At 33.9% G+C, this 22,130-nt stretch overlaps 1 protein-coding gene across 3 annotated transcripts in view; it reads left to right on the top strand.

Annotated features, from left to right (window-relative positions):
- Positions 1-22,130, top strand: part of LOC133324417 (sex determination protein fruitless) — a 53,955-nt gene that overhangs the window by 5,999 nt on the left and 25,826 nt on the right. For 2 of the 3 annotated variants that reach the window (XM_061533258.1, XM_061533257.1), the window contains exons 2-5: positions 19,528-19,675; positions 20,113-20,313; positions 20,400-21,110; positions 21,674-21,937. In XM_061533258.1, coding sequence (XP_061389242.1) covers positions 19,550-19,675; positions 20,113-20,313; positions 20,400-21,110; positions 21,674-21,937 — 1,302 coding nt within the window. In that variant the 5' untranslated portion in view covers positions 19,528-19,549. Of the gene's footprint in view, positions 1-19,527; positions 19,676-20,112; positions 20,314-20,399; positions 21,111-21,673; positions 21,938-22,130 lie in introns of those variants that run through there. The other variant, XM_061533256.1, reaches the window with a different exon arrangement.

The following is a 22,130-nucleotide window of genomic DNA, read 5'->3' as shown; positions in this document are numbered from 1 at the left end:
GTAAATTTATGTGTCAATGTTGATGTCTGTCTGCTAACTTTTGAATTGCTGAAAATGTTGACAAAATTTTTGAAAAAAAAAAAATATAATTTGTATTACTTACGTTAAGTGTTTATGGTTTGTGTTTTTGTTTTTGTTTTCTTTCTTTTGTTTCTGCAACAATACTTATATCTCTACATATGTATGTGGGCTGTTTTAAATAAATATCTCTGACAACGACCGCCTTCCTCTCCTACTATGCCTTTTGGGTACTGCTTACTCAAAGTCATTCGGTCGCAATCTATTTGGGCTTGTTCACGTAACCCAAAAACAACAACAAAAAAAGAACAGCCACATCGAATATTCGAATAATTCGATATTCGTAAATTTTTGCCAGAAACACATGTAACCATTAATGTGGCCCTACATGTATGGGCAGATAGATATACATACATACAACACACAACCGCCAGTATTTAAATTTTGAAAGCACACACACTCACATACATTTAATTTGATGACTAAAATAAAATTGGTGGTTACAATAGGTTAGGTTGAGCTAATTAAAACGAAACATTGTTCAACAAAAAGGACTTCATATATCACATTTAGACATGGTGAGATATTCACAATGGAAAATAAGGATATCAAGGGCCTCATACATTAAGATCGCAATTTCTTAGAAGCCCGATTTTTGAACTTTGATATATATTTTATTTCAAAATGGCCAACATGTTCATACCTACCTTCGTATGGTTGGATAGACATGTACCCACAAACATGCATACATATGTGTGTCTGTATCTAATTGAGAAATTGGAATTTTTCTTAAGTACAAAATATCAAAGTTTTAACACTGCAGCTGTCGCCAATATTTGAACATAATTTTTAGACAATTTAGATAGCACCTAATCGGAATAGGGTGGGGAGGGGTCTTACCTTAACCCAAAGTACCAACATCTTATGTGTGTGTGTGTGTGTGTGTGAGTGTGCTAGTTACGAAAGAAGAATGTAAACTGAAGAACAGCAATGATGATGGTGATGATGAAAAATAAAACAAAAACACAACATAAACAATGCAAACAAAAAAGGTGGGCGATTTTTGTTCATTCAAATGTTGCCAAAAATGAATAACAACAACAACAACAAGGCCGACAGGAGCAACAACAAAAACAATTCACCCGACGAAAAATACCGCATTGACTTAAACGAGTATTGATGGTGCAGTAGGTAGGCACTTGCGAGGTACGAGTACTTGCCTAACTTTTCAGTACTTTTGGCTTATTTTTGTTTTTCATACTGTTGCTGCTGCTGTTGTTGTTTTTGTTGTTCTGTTCTATAGGATATTTGCACAGTTGGCTTTTAAGTACACAATAATATAAATACGTACGTAATGGTGTACATGTATGTGTGTATCGACAAGTTGCGCAAAATTTATTATATTTGCGTTGTTAAATATTGTAGGAAATTTCAATAGAATTCTATACAAATATTACTACATTCCCGATTGTGGTGCAGGACCTGTACGACAAAGTCCATAGAATTTTTATTATGGTGGAGTAGATTATGGATATATGATTATGGATATAATTCCGTGCATTTTGTAACTTACCTCGTAATTATGTAAAGAGCAACGCTGCTCCATGCTCAATTACCATAGACAACTCTGAAATTATCCCTTCTTTTGGCATCAAAAATTCCTATTTTTTTTCAATAAGTAGCGCAGAGATTATATTTGTAACACATCGAAATATTTGTCGAACATATTTAGACACGTTCGTCTGCCTTTTAAAATTACGATACAGATTGCTTTACAATTTTGGATATATTGCAATATATTGTAGGATGTTTTTTGGTATATCCCCATACTACGATTCCGTCCCAATTTTTGAGTGCAAGAGGTGTTATTTGGCATTGCAGGTTCATGGAAGGTAAAAAAATGTGTGGAAAATATTTTCAATATAGGTCCATGTTTTGACTACTTTCTATGTAAAAGTCCAGCCGTATTTAAAAACATGCCTAAGTTCTTTCGAAGATAGGATAGGATACATATGCTTGCTTTTCAATAGCTTATGACTGAACTCTATATTTGCCTAACAAACAAACAATCTCAAATATTTCGAGGTGTTACAAGCGAAAGGGCACATCCTGCCTTCTTATGGTGGAAACATAAAACCCACCAAATTGTTAACGAAAATTCCCCTTTAAATCTGGCAACTATAGAATTGTCAGCCACCCATAACATTGGTATCCCGCAGATGTTTTTTTTAATTTTGTCGAAACTTCAAGCCAAAATTTTGATAGACGACAAATATTTGTTCCTCATTTTCACTTTTTTATCAAAAGTTCATATTAACAAAAACAACTTCTGTAAAAACCAACAACAACAACAATAATACAAAATCTATCATACGTAAACAGTAAAACTTTTATATATTTGTGTGTTTGTTTTTTCATATATGTATATCTTTCGTATCTTGGTCGAGTTATGACAATAAATGGACACACAAAAGTTAATTTTAATAAATTAAGAAATATGTAGTCGTTTTTCCAAGCTTCAACGATTCCAAATTTGTATTGTGCAAATTCAATGGCGATAATTCTAAATTAATTTAATTTTTAACAACTTCTCTCTAAAATTGTCGACAAGAAATTCACCCTAATGTACATATCATGTATTTTTTACTTGTATACAATGATTAGATGGCAATTATAAAACATTTTTTTTATTTTTTGGCAAAAATTAAATATACATATATACACAAATAAATAAAAACGACAATAGCAAAAATACACTCGCACACACACACACACACACCCATAAATATATGTATATTTTTGTGTATTTTGATAGGTAGGTAGCTGCGAAAATGTTTTACATATAAACATACGTCAAGCATTCGCTAAAAATAACAAAACACAAAAAAGCAAAACTTAACGAAGAATAGATGAAAACAACAACAAAAACAACTACTACAAATAGAACCAGAAAACATTCGCAAACATTTGTTACAATTTGAAAAGGGTGTGTGTGAATCCCGTTTTTTTTTTCTTTTTGATTTTTTTGTCCGGCAATGTATTTGTGCCCCAAAGCCATTTTGCTAGTAAAAAAACAACACCAACTTTTGCACACATCTAGATTCGCTTATGTGTGATTAAATGGAAATACCATGGGAACAATACTTAATTCTTGGTGATATTCAAAAGCACACCAACAAAAATTAAAAAAAAATAGCAACAACAACAAAGAAATAATAAAATTGGTTTTGTAAACATTACTTATTTATATTTAGAACTAAATATTTGTTCATAATGTAAGTATGTAGCAATGTGTTTTATACAAAAAAGTTGAGAGATGTTTTAAAAAATGAGAATGAAATGAACTAGCCCTGGTTCAAAGGCTATATTTTTATTTATTTCCACATATATTTCGGAAGATGTTTAACTTCTCATAAATTTTGAATTTGCCGAGTTCCCTTTGAGCAGAACCTTTTTCCATCGGTACGTTCCTTGGGGGTTGAAACTTTTCACCTTGAAGTTAAGACGATTTGTTTTGCAAATCGAGAGCATCAACTTCTCATTCTCATCAACATCACGAAAGAAAGTCGGTGTTGCCGATAGATGTATACCTTCAGTCTGTGGTTTGCGGAGGTTTTCGAAATTTCACACAGGTTTTATTATTAGCTTTATATTTAGATATATTTTTTATCAAATAGGTTTAGTTCAAATCGAATAAAATAAAATAAGAATAAATAAAATTAATTTGTGGCACAGTTTTGAACATTTTGTGGGCGAGGTACCAGAATAATTGGACCGGACAGGCGGCCAGACGGACAGACAGGGAGGCAGACGGACATTTGTAAATCGGCTCCAAATTGTCTGAAACAGATTTGTCCAAAGAAACATGGGGCCTAATACCATTATTTCGATGAGGCACATCTGTCACTACAAGAAAAATCTGTTTCGCAGAAGTGATGATCTGGTGTGTGGACAAATGTTGAACATTGATACAATGGTCGCAAATTCATTGATTTTTCACTCTTAAAATAAATGTTTATAAGACATCAGGCATATCAGAAAATCAGGAATTGGAACTTCAAAATATCCATATTCCAAATATGTCCCAAACTTATCCAAATATATTTCTGAACTTCTAATATACATATATCTATAACTTGGCACATTATATAAATAGCTTGTTAATTACAATACAGCTAATAAATAGTTTATTGTAATTCAAGTCCAGGGAATACGCCCTTTCTAACGAGCGCCTAACAAGTGTATGTCATTAATAAAAATGAACTGTGTCGACACGCAAATCACACCATCAACAATGCAACGTCACCTCCATCAAATGCACCACCCACTCCACCACTACCATTTCTTGCAAACAACCCGCTAAATAAACAACAACAACAACAATTCCTAAGCGACAATCATCAAATGGAAGCCCTAAGACAAAAATAACAGCGTATGGTAGGTAAACAACACTTGTACGATTAGTTTATATTTCTTCTTGGTGTTCTCCTTCTTCGTCTTCGTCTTCGACGTCGTCTTCATCTTCTCAATAAATACTTAATTCCAAATGTGCGAGTGCTGTTGATGGCAGCGATAACATGCACCCACTAATGTGCCCACCTTACTTAAACGCCTTATTTGCTGGCACCTAACACCAGCCCTCTACCCCCCTTCGGTGTGCTACATTGCAATTTATGTCGGACACTAGAATTTATTTGTGCACACTCTGGCTGGCCTGCAGCACATGGACGCATACACACACGCTCACCTACAATATGCTTACATACGTACGTACAAGGCACATTTTGTTGTCGGCAACACGCATCGGTTCTGCGTGAATGCATCATGCGTTGTTCGTGGTGTTTTTTTGTTGTTGTTGAATGCAATGTAGCGGTAGTAGTAATATAGCAGCAACAACAACGAGGAAAAACAAATGAAACAAATCATACTAAAGAAACTGTGCCACTGGGCGTAGGTGTTAACAGTTCTTTTGCAAATGCTCAATTGCAATGAACAACAAGAACAACAGCAACAACAAAGCAAATTCACTTGTTTGCAACAACACTTTAATATGTGATTTGTACGTACATCATGTGAACGTATGTGTGTGTATGTTCATATCCAACAAAATGTCAGTATTTTTGGATTGCATTTTTTTTAGAATTTGCCGTTAGTGTTTAGATAGACCACCAATAGGAAAAATGTGTAAATATGACAAATAATTTTCCGTTGCAGATGTATGTAAAAGGACACACGAAGTGCTGGCCAATTTCAAGTAAACTCGACAAAGTATCTTCCATGTAGGGATCGTGTAAAATCGAAACCAAACTGTCGTATGAAATTAACTATCAGACGCAATTTTAACATGGAGTGTCCAACACTCAGTAAAGCATGAAGTATTCTCACTAAAATTTGGCTTAGCCTAATTAACTGTACTCCATTTCACTATCATTTCGATTTTCCCTTCAATTAAAATCCTTCATGTTTTCGACATTTCGCAGTTGAATTTTCTTTTATTTCTTAATGTACTTTTACATTATTTTAAATAGATTTACAACCCACGAAAGTGAGTAAATATCATACTTAAATTTCCATCACAAGGACAATTATTATTCGAGTAATAATTCTCCTTGTTGTTGAACTCCCCCTCTTTCTATCATTTCTGCGAAAAACGTATCAATATTTTTTCAAAAAAAAAAAAAAAAAAACTCAAACAATAAATTATGTAATACATTCCGACATCATCATCGCATTTGTAGGAATTTTTTCCAATTTTCAATTTGTGCTTATGACGGCTATTTAGCACCTCGACAATAGCTGGTAGTGGTGGCAACAATAAATTCTAAAAATGAAAAGGTTTTTTTTTTTTGTTTTGTTGTTGGTATTGGCTTTGGCTACAGCTACTATTGTGTGCCCATATTTCTTGCTAACTGTAAAGATTACAAATTACTACAAATAAGGTACAACAGAAACCAATCAAACACACCTACATATTGCACAGTGTTCTAAAAATTGTAACATTTTCAAATAACACAGTCTGTTGGCGACCTGTCATATTGCACAGAGATCATGACATTTTAAAGACAATCATGGTACAACAACTCCATGAAAATTTGTTCTTGTAACTAAAACTATTATTTACATCATTTGACTAAAAAATGTAAACAAACATACAATTATCAACAAATTTTATTTATTTTAAAAACGTAACATTTTCGAAACCTCAAAATAAAATTTCAAATATTAATGAAAGTCTATAAACTTTTTATTTCTATCGCTTCCACATTTTTCCTCTTTTTGAGTCATTGCCAGTTTTATGTGTAACACACATATGAAAATGCTAAAAATTCGGAATTATTCTACGAAGAAAGATTTACTGCTCCAAACTTTCCCAGCAAGCAGGTCGCCCTGCTTGCTATTTGTCGAGACATGGCTTGTAGTTGGAGCCATAGGGCATAGTTATGAGTTGGTTGTGTCCTCAGCTAAGCTATTACACTCATCTTTAAAGGTAAGGTAGGCGGGCGCTAAATAAGTGCATGATAAATTTAGAAGTAAGTTAGGTTTAAACCTTCTAACCTGCAATATAGGTAATATTTGAATTAATAAAATAGCCCTAGGCTAAAAACGTAAAATGGAAATGCCAGTAGGCAGATCGACCAAATTGAATACAGCAATACATTTAATAAAGAACTATTTCGAATTTTATAGTACGCATACATTGTACCGGATTTCGTTAACCCAGTGGGTTTCAATTGTCAATTCCATTGTATACATTTCAAATAAATCCTCATAGAGTAGGTTAACCCGGTAAAAAGTTCTAATGTAAATGCCGTTTTATGCGCACCAAATTTTCCTGTTGGGTAATTTTTAAAAGCATAATTTGTCATATTCATATTATTTCCGTTACAGAACCTATAAGTTTATAAGTTTTGCAACTTTTTATTCGAAAAACGTTCCTGAACACACAAAATGCCAACTTATGTTGATTTTGAAGTATTGCCATCTAATTTTGGCTTATTTACTAGATTTGCGTTCCCGAACTCTGAGAGCAATTTAGAGATGTTACCCATTTACTAGTACTGGAACAGACCAATTGAGACGAGTATAATGTTGGAATCTAATCAGCTGGGTTTTGCTGGAAGACAATCGAAATATTGAAAATTCATATTCATTTTTTCCATGACACTTACACCCCATTGTGCAATACCTTTCAAACAAAAAAATCCAATCTTTACAATTCTTGGCGTTAATTTTTTTCTTTTTTTACGTGGAATTCTTATAACTGTACATATGTACGTACGCATTATTACACAAAATATGTACTTGTATACTTGTAATACTTAGATAAATGCGGTGTGTGTACCAACATAATTGACAGTTATATGCGAAGCAAATAAAAACACCAACAACAATACCTTCATACGAATATAATAGATTTTAATAAGAATCTATTACAAATAAAAACATTCGTATGCGTGTGTGTGTGTGTGTGTGCAAATGTACAAACATTCTTGTCGTAGTTGGCAAATTTATGAACAAATAACAAATCATTCATAAATGACATCATTTCTATGGTCTTCTTTGAAGAACAACTACAACAACAAAATGAAGAACGTTCATTTCTATTGTCCGCACATTTGTGCGTGCAAGTTAAATGTAAAGGAATGCGTCATAAGCAATGAAAAAAGTATTAAATTCTATACATAAAAATACTAAAAAAAAAATAGTTTAATTAATGCATAGGATAAGTAAGCTATACTTAACGCGTATTTTTCTAAAACCCTACACCACACTGTGAATATGTCTCTCTGTTCATATGTCGGTAACGGGCAAAAGGAAACAAGATAGTTCTATAGTTACATTCTTGGATATATCAAGAATCAATTGAGTCGTTTATTTTCAAAGTGGTTTAAGTCAATTTTAGGTTCTAATACAAATCTAGATATATCAAATACCACGAATCAATTGAGTATATAATTGAAGATTTAAAAGAGAAGAAAAATAATTTACGTTTATTTTCAAAGTGGTTTAAGTCAATTTTAGGTTCTAATACAAATCTAGGTTTTCTAGAGAAGTTTACAAACCATATTACGTTGAATATTCGGTCCTGTTCCAGGGCACAGAGCCAGAAACAAAATTAATACCACTTAAGGGAACATCGCGTTCGTAGAAAAAAAACCCCCGACCAAAGAGCAAAACTGCGAGATTATTTTTGTGATTATTTTTGTCCACTTGTACTTTCTCAGACCAACGATTTCATTTGTCTCTCATAAAAACTTGAGGAATTTCATCGAAAAGAATTCCCGATTTTGGCTGCTGCGACGAAACATTGTGACAGACACATTTTCAATTTAATTAGTTATCTGTAGACTTTGCCCAAAGGTAATTTGGGGGTTTCCTGGACAAGGATTTTTGTTTTTATGTCCCTTCCCCAAAAATATCCATCGATACATCCCATCAGGATATAGGATGTAATTAAAATATATTGCATTTTTAAACTATTTATCTATACACAAATGTGTAATATTATTAAGTTTCGAAAATGCATAACGAAATGTAAATAGTGAAATAAGCACGTTGAAATTTTGTTCATTATCGAATGTATTCTGCCGCCGCTGCTGCTGCAATGCAATCAAAATGCAACTTTTAATTGCTTGTCGCCGCGGCGCTATACTCTGTACTTTGTATTTATAACGCAGCGCCGGTCTCGCGCTCGCTCGTGCCTTATAAAATGCTATCAATTTTTTTGTTTTGTTCGCCTCTTTCGTTAAATGTTTTTCTTGTTGTTTTCGATTGTTGTTTTTTCTTCTTCTTTTTGCTGTGTGTGAGTGCGCTATAATCAGCGAACGATTTGCAAAGTGATGCGAAGAAAAATTGCAACGAGAACAAAAGTGCACTGAAACTAAAGCGGAGGCAGGCAGCTCACTGGCTGGCTGGCTGGCAGGCAGACAGTGAGACAGGCATGGTGGGAATCGCTTGGTTATTATTTGGATGATAAGTTTGTTCTTGGTGTTTTGCATTTTGCCGGTTGTTGTTGTCTGTCATTCGTGTGTGAAACGATGCAGCAGTCGTCCTCTTCGTAGCAACAAAAACAAAACAAAAAAGCCCCACATGAGTGGCCTATTCGCACACTTAGTGTGCCATTGATTGACTGGCTGGCTAACCGACTGGCTGACTGACTTGCATAGGAGGCAAGGAGTGAATGCGGAGCGGAGCAGTACTGTGCTGTGCAGTGTCGGCTGTGTTGACTTTGCTTTTGCAAGAAGATAATGAGAACAACACAAACTAACAGACAATCAGCTGCGCTCTACACTTTCGCTTTCAACCATTCGTCGACGTTGGACTGAAAGTGAAATTTGTTTAAACTGAAATTAATTATTCTCTGAGCATTGATTGCTGTTCACATTGCAAATAAAAATAAATATTTTATTTTTTTTTTTTTTGGATTCGACACGTTCTTGGTATGCACACACAAACAAATGCCATATACATGTGTGTGTGTGGGTGTTTTTCCTTTTTAGTCCAGTTTTTTGGTAATTGTTTAGAATTGGCATGCATGTCCATTCGGTCGTCTGTCCGTTCGCTCGCCCCGTCTCGACGACCATTAGTTCAATTATTTGTTCAGCAATGAAGAATACATGAGGCTCGTTTATTATTAATTGGTTGGTGGGATACCTTTCGCCATGGTAACATCTGTACATCCCATTTTGATGGTGCCCACTTACATGCTTTCACTCTCTGTGTATCTCGCTAGCTAGCTCGCCCGCTCGCTCGTTCTGTCAGTCGGTCGGTGGGTCGTACGTTCGTTCGCTCTCCCACTCTCTTAGATAATATATATACTTACGTTGACTCTCGCTGTGTTACGCTTCAATATTATTGTATTTGTTGTTGTTGCACTTGCTGTTGTTTTTGTTTTCATTTGTTTTTGCAGATAACTGTTGCTTACGTAAATGAACTGTTGTTTTATTTTAGGCTGTCAAAATTTTCTTGTTTTACTTGTTGCGCAATTTCAAATGATTATCATCATCTAGCCAAAATACAATGACTGTCATAGGTGTGTGTGAGTGTATGTAAACATATTTACATGATTAGACATTAATATGTTCTCTTTATTCCAAAATTAAAAGTGATTGAGGTGTTAAAGGAACCTAATACGCTTTTAAACCACAGATATTACCCGCTTTACAAATATGGATAGCAATTTTCAAATGGATTTTATTAAATATATGTCAGAATATTAAATTTTGGGAGGGAGAATTTAATATCCTTTAAAGGTGACGCATGGCGTATGAATTACTTGAATATAATTCATTACGATAATCATACGCCGTAGTATGCATACAATTTCTTGAAATGTTCATATCCTATACACATTTGAAAGGGTCGAGGCGATTATAAATTGTCAGTTTCCACCATGGGTGAGAATTGAAATTCAAACTGAACAATACAAAATTTTACAAAAGGTAGAGGTTCAGTACGTGTTTGGAAGGTCGTCCTGTTTTTGGGATGTTCGGTTTACATTGATGTTTATTATGTAGACTTGGTGTCGTGGTAAGCTGTCAAGTTAATTGATCTGTTCCTTCAGCATATTTTTAAGGGCAATACATTACGAAAATAATTAACAATAATTTTTTTATCTATTATCATTTTAACAACATTTGGTTAAAAAGTTGTTTTGAAAAAAAATGTTAAAGTTCCTATAGCTCTTAAAAAAACAACCTTTAAATATCTTGGTATATTCATAGAAGCCTATTGATCTTGAATGTATAAATCTCCGCCCATACTTTATTCATGGAAGCCAATAATATTCTTGGGCAATCACATTCCTTTTTTATTTCAAGGTACACCAAAGCCCTTGCCCTTGAATTCTGCATAATTTATTCTGCCCTAATTTATTCTGCATAAATAATGACAGACACACACACATGCCAACATAAATGATTGTAAACAAAATAGTCCATAATGAGCTTGTGTGTATGTATGTAGATTGCATAGCCAGTTAAAAAAATCCAACTCAACGCAAAGATTGACGTATTAACTAACCACAACACAATGACAAAAATAAAGCAAATTATAAATTTGCCTACAAACCGAAAAAAAAATTAATATATTTTTTTATAATATTTGCCCAGACTTACATTGGCCATGTGACGGTGTCGTAGACCACAGTCCACGGGGAAACATGTGGCCATGTCGACGTGCTTCCATTTCACCATCAACTCCTGCAATCGATTCAAAAAATGTTCTGACAATGTATTTTTTTTCATTTGTAGATGTTGTTGTATTCCATCTAACAAATGTTGTGTTTTATTGGTTAAATATGTTTGTTTAGACAATGTACGTATGTTGTTTGTTATTGTTGCTTTTGGTTTCGGTGTTTTCGTTGTTTTTTAATTAAACATATGGCAGCAACAAAAACTCAGCGGTCACAGCCGCTCCGCAACAATATCAGCCATAACCGTATCAATAAACCTGTAAAATGTAACAATCAATTAACTTTAAAATAATTGAGAATGTGTTGCCAGGTTGTTGTTGTTGTTGGTGTTGCTGTTATTACCATTGTTGTTCGTGGTGTTCTTATTGTTGTAATAACGCCAACACAATCTGTACAATCTGTATATTGAACGAACAGTGGAGCAGCATGAAAATTCAACACTGTCGGCTGCGTAATTAAGTTACACACGTTCGTGTGCATGTGTATGTGAGTGTGTGTATGTTGGTGCCGTTATGGTGATGTATATTACAGTGTCTATGGATTTTACAACAAGTGTAATATTTTGCTTTGTTTGTTTTATTTTTTCACACCCAGCAGTTCATTGAACTCTGACAGTGATAACAACAAAATGTCTAGCACTTGTAAAACTAATACATGTGCACGTGTGTGTGTTTGTTGTACCGCCAGCTAGAAGATATATATTTATGTGGCTAGCAACAACAACAACATCAACTACACGTTGTAACATAGCTATGTGAAAGCAAATAAAAAAATATACTTTGTTGGGTATAGAACAACAACAATAAAAACCTAACCGAACAATTTTGTACATTACATTCATCAATAAAATGATTCGTACATACATACGTACTCACATTTTAACACATGATAATTTAATAATTACTAGAAAATTCTATTATTAAATTAATAATAAAAATATTTCCTAAAATTAAATTGAATTATTTTGTAGTTGTAAACAGTTATAAGTCACAGAATGTACACTCTCCTCGAACAGCATACATTTGGTTATCTTAAGCCCAACCGATCATGCTTAAATTCTATAGCTACATATGCTAACTCCTTTCTCATAATTCCCGTTCTCATCATCATGAAAATCCATACCTCTGTGCTCATTTTGACAATCGAGATGTGACAATCTCTTAGAATACGATTCAAATAGTAAAATCCATAGGAAACAATATATGAGACATTTATTTTGAATTCCATTTTAGGTTCTGATACACATCTTTTCCAGTAAAGTTTACAAAACATATAACGATTTATATAAAAATATTCCAGTATGTACGTTAACTTTTGGTCATTACTGTAACTGCGTCATAGTAAAATTATTACAACAAATAGAATTGTTCGCACGTAGACAAATACGCCAACATTGTAAATATAACGTAAATAAATATCGGCAAAAGCCAAAAAGTCGAAAAACATATGATTAAAACAAACAAACTAACTAACAAACAAACGCGGACAATTGTGTAACTCTTAAATGTAAAAATAAGCATCACAACAGCATCATTCACGTGCTTCGCACTATCCGTGGTCGTTGTCATCCGTTTGATTTGACAGTGACAACTGTTTGGACAACAAAAACATTATACAATACACCACACACACACATACATATGTATGTACAGGTACGATACGATAGATAGATAGACAGACAGCATAGAACGAATGGAAGAGGCTGGACCATATGTACACGGTTGGCAATTGGAATGATTGTGGGTGGTGGATGGTGATCATTGCCTGTCTGTTGTTTCTAAATATTTTCCATAAAGACATTCGATTATCAGCAAATGTTACAAACAAACTCTTCTATTTGTGTATGTTGTGTGTTGTGACGCCATGTAACGAAAAATAGAATTCAAAGTCACGGTCGTCCTCGTATATATATTTTTCGCCGGGGTGAAAGGGAAGAAACCAAAAATATTTGCTTAGCGCTCTTTTGTTTTTTGTTTTTTCTTTTTGGCAAAACATTAGTCAAGAATTCTTATCGCCGCCTCACTCTAAGCAATGTTGTTATCGTTAAGTGCTTGTAAATTTCATCAATGTATTAGTGGGCTAAAGTAAATACCCATATATATGTGTATGTATGTTTGTGTGTATATCTAAACTGGAATGCTTAGATACCTATACATTGCTTGCTATGGGTGGGTGTGTTAGTATTTCGTTTTTTAGTTTGGATTTGATTTGTATTTTTTTTCACTTTTAATGAACGATAAGAGTTTGGGGTTCATCGCTCACAAGTTGAAGGTCAATTTGACCAAAATATGGAATGTCTCTAAGGGAATAAAACTACGTTGTTGTTGTTTTAAGAGATATGGCAATATCTATACACTTACATTGGTTACATAACTGCAGATCTTTGATAATGATATGAAACAAAATTGCCTAGTCATGTGCGAGTACATATGTCGTATATATTGGTTTGTATTTTCTCGATATTAGTTAGAGGATTTTTTTTTTGAATTTCCCATTTTTTGAAAAACTTTATTCTAGACTGTAATTAAAATTTCAAATATTTTCAAGGGTGTAATGATTGATTGGATCATCTAAGAAATTGAATAATTTTTTAATATATTCTGAAATTTTTTTCTAAGGTTTACTAATATTTTTCAATGTAATGTCCATGTCATTGGACGCAAAATAGGTTTTTATTTTTATTTTACACATTTTCATTGTGGTTGTCCTTCCTGCCTTTCTTGCAGTATAATTCATATCATCTGATTACATTTTCCAAGAAAGGAAAAAAACCTTATTCGTTTGTGTATTTTTACCCAAATCGGTGTTTGATTTCATGCCTTCAAACACTTGAACCAGAACTGCTTTTGATTATTTACATACATTTACTAGCGATACGTTAACAACAACAACGAAAAAATGGAAACATACTTTGAAGTGACCTTGCTGGTAGTTAAGTTATCAATATACATTAACGTGAAAAATAAAATGAGTATTCCGGACAATTAGTGTTCATATTTTCTTAGAATTGGTTTATACTTCTTTTTTCAAATTAACAGAACAATAATCGAAGCAGTATTGTCGGAAGTAGCCGACCTAGCGATACCCTACAAAACTAAATGTGAAATTGAAATTTGAATTTGAAAATTTAATTGAAAAATGGATTTCCTTCCTTGTCTGGAATTTAGAGATTTGAGAAATGTCATTACCATTACAGTTAATACAAGTTTATTCGTCATATCTCGATTTTTTAAAACTATGTATTCGTTATACCGAGCCTTGACTGTATCACATATTGACGCCCTATAGACACTAGAGTCTAGAGTGATAATAGAAAAATTAACTATACTAGAACAGAACTAGTTTAGCCCTGTACATATGTATTTGTTTGCATATTATTGATGTTATTCAAGTCAACATAGTGGAGAAGAGTTTCTCAATTTCACGCAGATCTAACATGTCCATGTGCTCCTCCTCCTTCTGTAACATTTCGTGATGTTATAAAAATGAAAAATTAACGATTTTTTCCATTTAATAGGCTATTCAATTAATATCTCATTTAAATAAATATCTTAAAGAATACTTTCTTTTCCCCTGATTGTGTGTAATTTTCATTTACTTAAAATTATTACATCTATAAATAGATGTATTTATGCGTGTGTGTGTGTTTGTTTTTGTATACTATGTCAACTTGACTGTTCTACGTGCCATTAGCCACATAGTGCACAACATGTACTATATTTATATTCGTGAATGTTCCCACAAAAGAAATTTTATATTATTATTATTTTTTTTTTTGCAAATGAATTTTCTATTCATTTCAAAAAAATTCCAAACCCCACTTGAATTATCATTGCAATTGTGGTAATTTTCGAATATTATTAGTTGTTGTTGTTGTTCATGTACTTGCAGTTCTTGTCTAATCTGGACAATTATTAAAGAACTTTGATCGCAAAAATATGTATATATAATTCTATTGTTACACTTCAACAGAATGATGAGCACATTCCATCAAACAAAGCTACACTCCAACACACCCCTTATCCCCCCGATTAGTAAATCAGTTTGCCTTTTAGCTAATATTTGTTAGTGTTCTAATCGAGATAACAACGATTCAATGTAGTTGGTACGTTTCATGTGTGTGTTTGTGTGTGAGAGAGTGTTTGTTTACTAAGAACGCGTAATAAATTCTCGCTATTTAAAACTTTAGAATAGCTGCGGAAAACGTTTACGGCATTCAAATGTTTGTATGTGTAAGTGTTTGTGTGTGTGTGTGGGGTAAATATAATCGAAAGCGAAAGTAATTCATGATAAGAAAGTGCAGTAGAAAAATGCGAGCGTAAACAACAGCATTGATGTTGTTGTTGTTGTTGGGGTTTTTTATTGTTTACGCTTAATTTTCTGTTCCACCATTCAGTTGGTGGAACAACCAAGCAAATATTTACAACATCCACTGACACGACAATTTCAGTAATAAATATCATCGCAGATTTACTTAGTAGTTTAACGGTAGTGGAATCGATTCATAGCATGGGTAGTAGGATCTTTATTCATTAGTTGGGCATAGTATACAACCTAATTAATCCATATAATCGAGAAATATTGGTAAAATTGCTATCGACAAGTCCATCCGACTATTTTACTTACAAATTTCACTAAATTGCAAACAAATTTCAGGTCGCATTTATATTTATCAGGTTAAGATCTTGCACAACGTACTGAAGTTAGGAAAGCCTAAAGTGTGTCAATTTTTATTGAAATCGGCTCAGATTAAGATGTATATTTTCTATATATGTTCTTCTGTTTTTTTAGTAAATGGTGCACCAAAGGGCCAATAATAGGCCGATTGACACGAAATTTTACACAGCGGAATGAAGTTAGGATATCCTAATGAGTGTCAAGTTTTATTGAAATCGGTACAGATTTAAATATAGCTTTTCGGAATTAGCTACAATATTTTGAATAACATATCGAAATGGGACAAAATTAACTACTGGTATGTTTAGATGAAAATGGTTCAAATTTAGATTAAGCTCCCATATATATCTTCGTCCGATTTTTGTTAATTGAGCATCAAGTACTCAATGTGTCTCCGATTGCGACGAAAGTTTAAACAAGGTATTTTATTGAGCCCTTAACCTTTGTTTTTTTTTTTAATTGGTGCAGATGCAAATATGACACAAGGCGTTATTTTCAGTTTCTCTCGCATAAGTTAGGCAACAACTTTTGCTAATTTTTGGACTAAAATTGATATTTGTGGAACAAAACTACTAATTTGATTCCGAAATGTTGTTTTAATTGAATTTAATTAAATATTTTAATTCTAATAAGAAACACTTTGTGAACCGGTCATATGACTAATGGCCAGTCATACCTGTTGTCAAATCAAAAAAATTATGAATAATTTGATAACTTTATATATATATATATATATATATTGTTTTTTTTTCGTCAATTAATACATTTCTTTTTACGACTGATGTTGGATTGCGTGTGAACAAATTGTTTATGTCAATCTTTTGAGACTTTTCAATGCATAAAATTAAAATATGGGGAAAATAATTAGAATTATTGTAGCTTACTTGTTGTTGTTTGTTAACGGTGTTCTATTGTCTTACATTTCCCGCATATGATGGGGATTATGAAACCAATAAAGGCTAAGACGATGTTGTTGTTTTTGTTGTTGTTATTCTTAATGTTATTATTTGTCAATAAACATGTAGATTTAAGTAATCAAATTTGAATTTCGACCCACCCTTCATGCACAGATACATTCTGCATACGCACACACACGCGCACACAGAATTGCACACAATATCATATTAAAATTTGCATAAATTTGTTGTTTGTGTGCTCACAGGTGGAAAACTACCGTAGGCCTTTTCTTCAATGCAAATTAAAATATTTAAGTAAAGCCCGACAAATGCAAGTCAAAATATAGAATATTTTTTGTTTATAGAATTTCAAAGGATTACAAAACATTTGCCACTTATGAGGAGTATTTGAAGTTTTACTAAAAGTCTACAGATGTGAATTTCACAACTATGGCCAATTGTTGGCAGATGTGGTCGTTTTCTCAATTCGAATGTAGGCCCTCTTTGTTGCCGTCTCATTCCGGCGAATCGGCTCTTATAGAACAAAGAAAGTGTTCAATGTCCTGAGCATATTTATAACATAGATTCAAATAAGCTTTTAACACATTTCAAATTGAATGGAACAATGTCCAGGCATACACATGCACACACGCACTCACACACACACACACTCAACGGATGATATTGTTTATGGCCACGTGTGTTTAATTATAACATGTTACAGTTGTTGTCGTTGGTGTTGTTGTCATGTTTCAGATGGCCTATTGCATCAGAATGGTTGTGGGATGAGAAGGCGAGGGGAGGAGCGGGGCGGGGAGGTGCATTTGCATTCATTAATAATGAAGTATGCTACACTTGTAAGGAATATATATATATATATGTATATTGGCATGTGTGTGTTTGTGGGTGTGAGCTGCAGTCATTATTTGCTTATATTAACTGTTTTGATTTGAAATTATCAGAATGAAATTGAAATCAAACTACATTAGCACATAACGCACACACAAATGCTAATGCACTGATTCAACACACACTTCCACACACACACACACACTCGTGCACATTTATGGTCATGAAATTCCAATAAAATTGTAAATTTTAATTTATAACGATAGGTATCATCATTAAATTCAATACAAACTAATTTACAGACATTGCAGTAAACCAAATGTGCGTAAACATATGGTCCTTCAAGCACACACCAACACACGTGTGCCAGCACACAATCAGGCGTATAGTATGTCATAAAAATTGAAAATACAGTGGTATATTAATAAATTGTTTAAACAAATATTGACAATGAATAATAATCGATGGTAGTATTCAAATGCTAGAGCATTCGTTTACTCACAATAAATGAAAAACAATGGATCAGCTGTTTGTTGGAGACATGTGAATATGTGGGCACTGCAATAAATTTCTCGAAATACGAAGCACAAGATAATTGTAATATTCGTATTTTTTTAATTCAATTATAAAATCATACTATCTTAGGGTTTCGAAATAGTTAGTAGTTTCAGTTTAGGTACTTATTTATTTCTTGTTATCATTTATGCATTGCTTCTAAATTTGTTAAAAATTTCCATTTACTACTAGTGCCTATTTTAATATGGAGTCACTGTGTATGTTTTACAATAGCCATGTTCCTGTACCTTTTCTAATTAGTAAAACAAAATCGATCGGAGAGTTCATGCGTCTGGCTTGTGAGCACGTTAACTCTCGAAGGGATTAACCGATAACATTTGAACTTTGCACATAGTAATATTTCTTCCAAACTTAAATCAAGTTCGAAGATGGGGAATTTCGGTCCATTGCTTCTGGTACCTCCCACACAAAATGGTAAAAGCTTTGAAAATTAATTTTTAAATATAATGCCAACGGACTTATCATATGGATTAATTTGAATATTCACAAGTTTTATGTTAAGCGAATGAAATGTATTTTACCAAATAGGTTCTGGAACGTAGCTATCAGTATTGATTCTTCAGCAACTGATTGTACCCATTTTGAAATATGAAAGAAACCTGGCAAATAAAGAATTTACTATTTACGCTCCTAGGATTGTGTGAGTTCGACATTCAAAAACTTCTGGCATTTAGTTCGGTGAAGGGTTGTTCTAAAAATGAAATTTTGTAAATATGAATGAAGTGGATTAGCCCCCAATGAATATTTCCAAAACAAAAGAAATATCTCGATATAATTATTGGTTATATCACATGGAACTTGACAATTATTTTTTTTTTTCAAAATTTATTAAATTAGGTTTGTATTGAAATAAACATTTGTTGTTGAAAACTTCGAAACTTAAAACTTAATTTTAAAAACACATCCTAATACACAAATCATAAACAAATTATTTCGTAAAGTTGCATTTTTTATTTCATTCATTTATTGTCATTATATAAAAATTTATCACCTTCTAATGAGCATATTTTTTCACAACGCACAGACCAGGATGTTGCCCCATCTGAAAATGTGGTCAATTCCTGTTGTGCAGGACAAAAAAGAAAAAAAAACAAAACTCTATTTAATTAATTTTCCCATATTACGACACCAGTACCTCGGTTCGTTCGTTGGTTAATAAATCCATATGGAGATTCGCCAACTAGAATTTTAATTATTTTATGCCGCTTATCAATTTAATGTCTAAATTACATAATTAGCTAGCTGGCTGTTGGTTCGGCTCGGTTTGGTTTGGTTTGATACTAATGTGGTTTTTTTTTTTGCATTGTGTTTTTATAGGTTCAACGCTGACCTAGGAGCTATGGACCAGCAATTCTGTCTACGCTGGAACAATCATCCGACAAATTTAACCGGTGTCCTCACCTCCCTGCTGCAACGAGAAGCACTTTGTGATGTTACTCTGGCCTGCGAAGGTGAAACAGTAAAGGTGTGTTTTTATTAATTAAATAATTTAGTATGTATGTGGGTGATTCTGTATTAAATACACTGTATGAGAACTCCTTGAACACTCCAACATATATATTTCGCTGTTACAAGAATCGCTTATGATGTTGTGTATACGGGAATTTCCTTTCATTATAAGCTTTCATTTCGAGAGATATGTCAGATACAGAAACTTAATAATAGTAATCAATCAAGCTACATATGGTAATATTCATTTCAACCTTAAATCAAGTTCGAAGATGAAACCAATCGGCCCACCCATACGAGGTTCATAGAACAAATTACATTTTAAATTATTAATTTAAAATAAAATTAAAAAAAAACACAAAGAAAGGGCAATTTGCATTGCAGTGCTCCAACATTATGCAGATCCTTCTTAACATTAAACAAAAAATAAATATTATCATTTTCTGTTTTCAGGCTCATCAAGCCATACTATCAGCATGCAGTCCATATTTCGAAACAATATTCCTGCAAAATCACCATCCACACCCAATAATCTACTTGAAGGATGTCAGATACTCAGAGATGCGTTCCCTGCTGGATTTCATGTACAAGGGCGAAGTCAATGTCGGCCAAAGTTCATTACCGATGTTCCTCAAAACAGCCGAAAGCCTGCAGGTGTGTATCCGTTGCATTTGGTTGCTAGTTGAAATAGTTCTTCCATTTTTATTATTAATTTCATTCATTTTCGCTTTGGCTTCCAGGTGCGCGGTCTCACAGATAACAATAACTTAAATTATCCTTCCGAACTTGACAAACACCGCGATGCAGACATTTCATCGCCCACTGGACGAACATCATATGGTGCGGGAGGCGCCAGCGGTCCAGGTTTGGGTATGCGCGGTGAACGCGAATCACGTGATCGAGGTCGCGGAGAAATGCGCGACGACCTGCATTCACATCGCAGCAGCAGTAGTCTTAGTGAACGTAGTTCGGCGACAGCAGCCGCTGTGGCTGCAGCCGTTGCCGCAGCAAGTGGAAATGCCAGTTTACAATCTGCCGCAGCAACACTTGGCCTAACTGGCGGCGAACGATCTCCTAGTGTTGGCAGTGCCAGTGCAGCAGCTGCAGCAGTCGCAGCTGTTGTTGCTGCCGCAGCCGGTCGAAGTGCCAGTGCCGATGTCTTAAATAGTCGCGCTGACGCCGGCAGTGATCGCGGTAGCGATCGCGGCAATGACAACAGTGTTTGTGGTGGTAGTGTAGATCGTGGTGGTGTTGACGAACGTCGCGATGATCTGGGACAAATAGATTACAGCAATCAGAGTAAGAGAGACCGCGACAGAGAGGTGTCAACCACACCAGAACATATTATTAGTAATAAAAGAAGACGTAAGAACTCATCTAACTGTGATAATTTGTTGACCTCGACCCCAAATGTGAATGTACAGGACAGGCATTACGCTCAAGACTCTCAGGTAAGTGAAGTGAAACAACATAAATAGTTTATTGAAATAGAGGATAATCGCAAGTATTTCAAAAATAACAACGGCTACTTCTAACACTATGAAAAAAAAAACAAAGAATGTTAAATATTATAGAATAGTGGTATAGATGCCTAGTTCCATCATTCGACATCGAATTATATATTTTAAAAATTTGAATCGGGCTTTTCGCCTTCGGATTTATGTAGAGTTTATAAATAAAGCTTTCAAAGCTTTCATTCTTCACACACAATAAATTTGTGTTCAAAACTAAAAATATTATTCGCAAGGATTGAATCCGAATAATGGATTTTCAAGTTATACTATGAATCTCCATTAAACAATAGAGTGTATTATTGTATATTTATTATCGTTTTACAGCCTTCATGTCTTTGTCTTTGGGATTTACACACGGTTCCTTTTGAGAATATACATAGAAACACTTTCTAACATTTATGCATATATATATATATAATTTAATTATATTTATAATTAACAAATTACCGAACGTGTAACAGGTACATCAATTACCAACTATTTCTCGTGTATACTTTTAGGCACCCTCCAATTTTAAATCAAGTCCCGTGCCAAAATCATCGACTGGCGGTGGTGGTGGCGGCAACACATCAGAAACAGAGGACTCAGGAGGGCGTCGAGATTCTCCCCTATCAGCTGGTGCTCTCAGCGGAGGCGGCAATGTCAATGCATCGTCTGGCGGCATGGGTCTAAATCAATCGCTGAGTATTAAACAAGAATTAATGGACGCCCAACAACAGCAGCAACGCGAACACCATGTCTCATTGCCCCCAGAATATTTGCCGGTAAGATATTACATTTAAATCGATCTGAAGTCGAAAAAGACGAATTTAAACGAAAAGGGAAATATCGACCCTTTTCGCTCAAAGTCGAAAAAACACGATTACGAGTATTTGCCTATTTTCTTCTCATTTATTTTGCTTTATTTTGTTAAGGTTTTTTCTTTGGACCGGTACGATGGTTCCAATTGTTGTTGTT

This window comes from Musca vetustissima, unplaced genomic scaffold (genome assembly GCF_032173495.1).
Source record: "Musca vetustissima isolate MV318-11 ecotype Yass unplaced genomic scaffold, APGP_CSIRO_Mvet_v1 utg6130, whole genome shotgun sequence".
Taxonomy (NCBI): domain Eukaryota; kingdom Metazoa; phylum Arthropoda; class Insecta; order Diptera; family Muscidae; genus Musca; species Musca vetustissima.
This window is presented reverse-complemented; position numbering and strand designations above follow the sequence as displayed.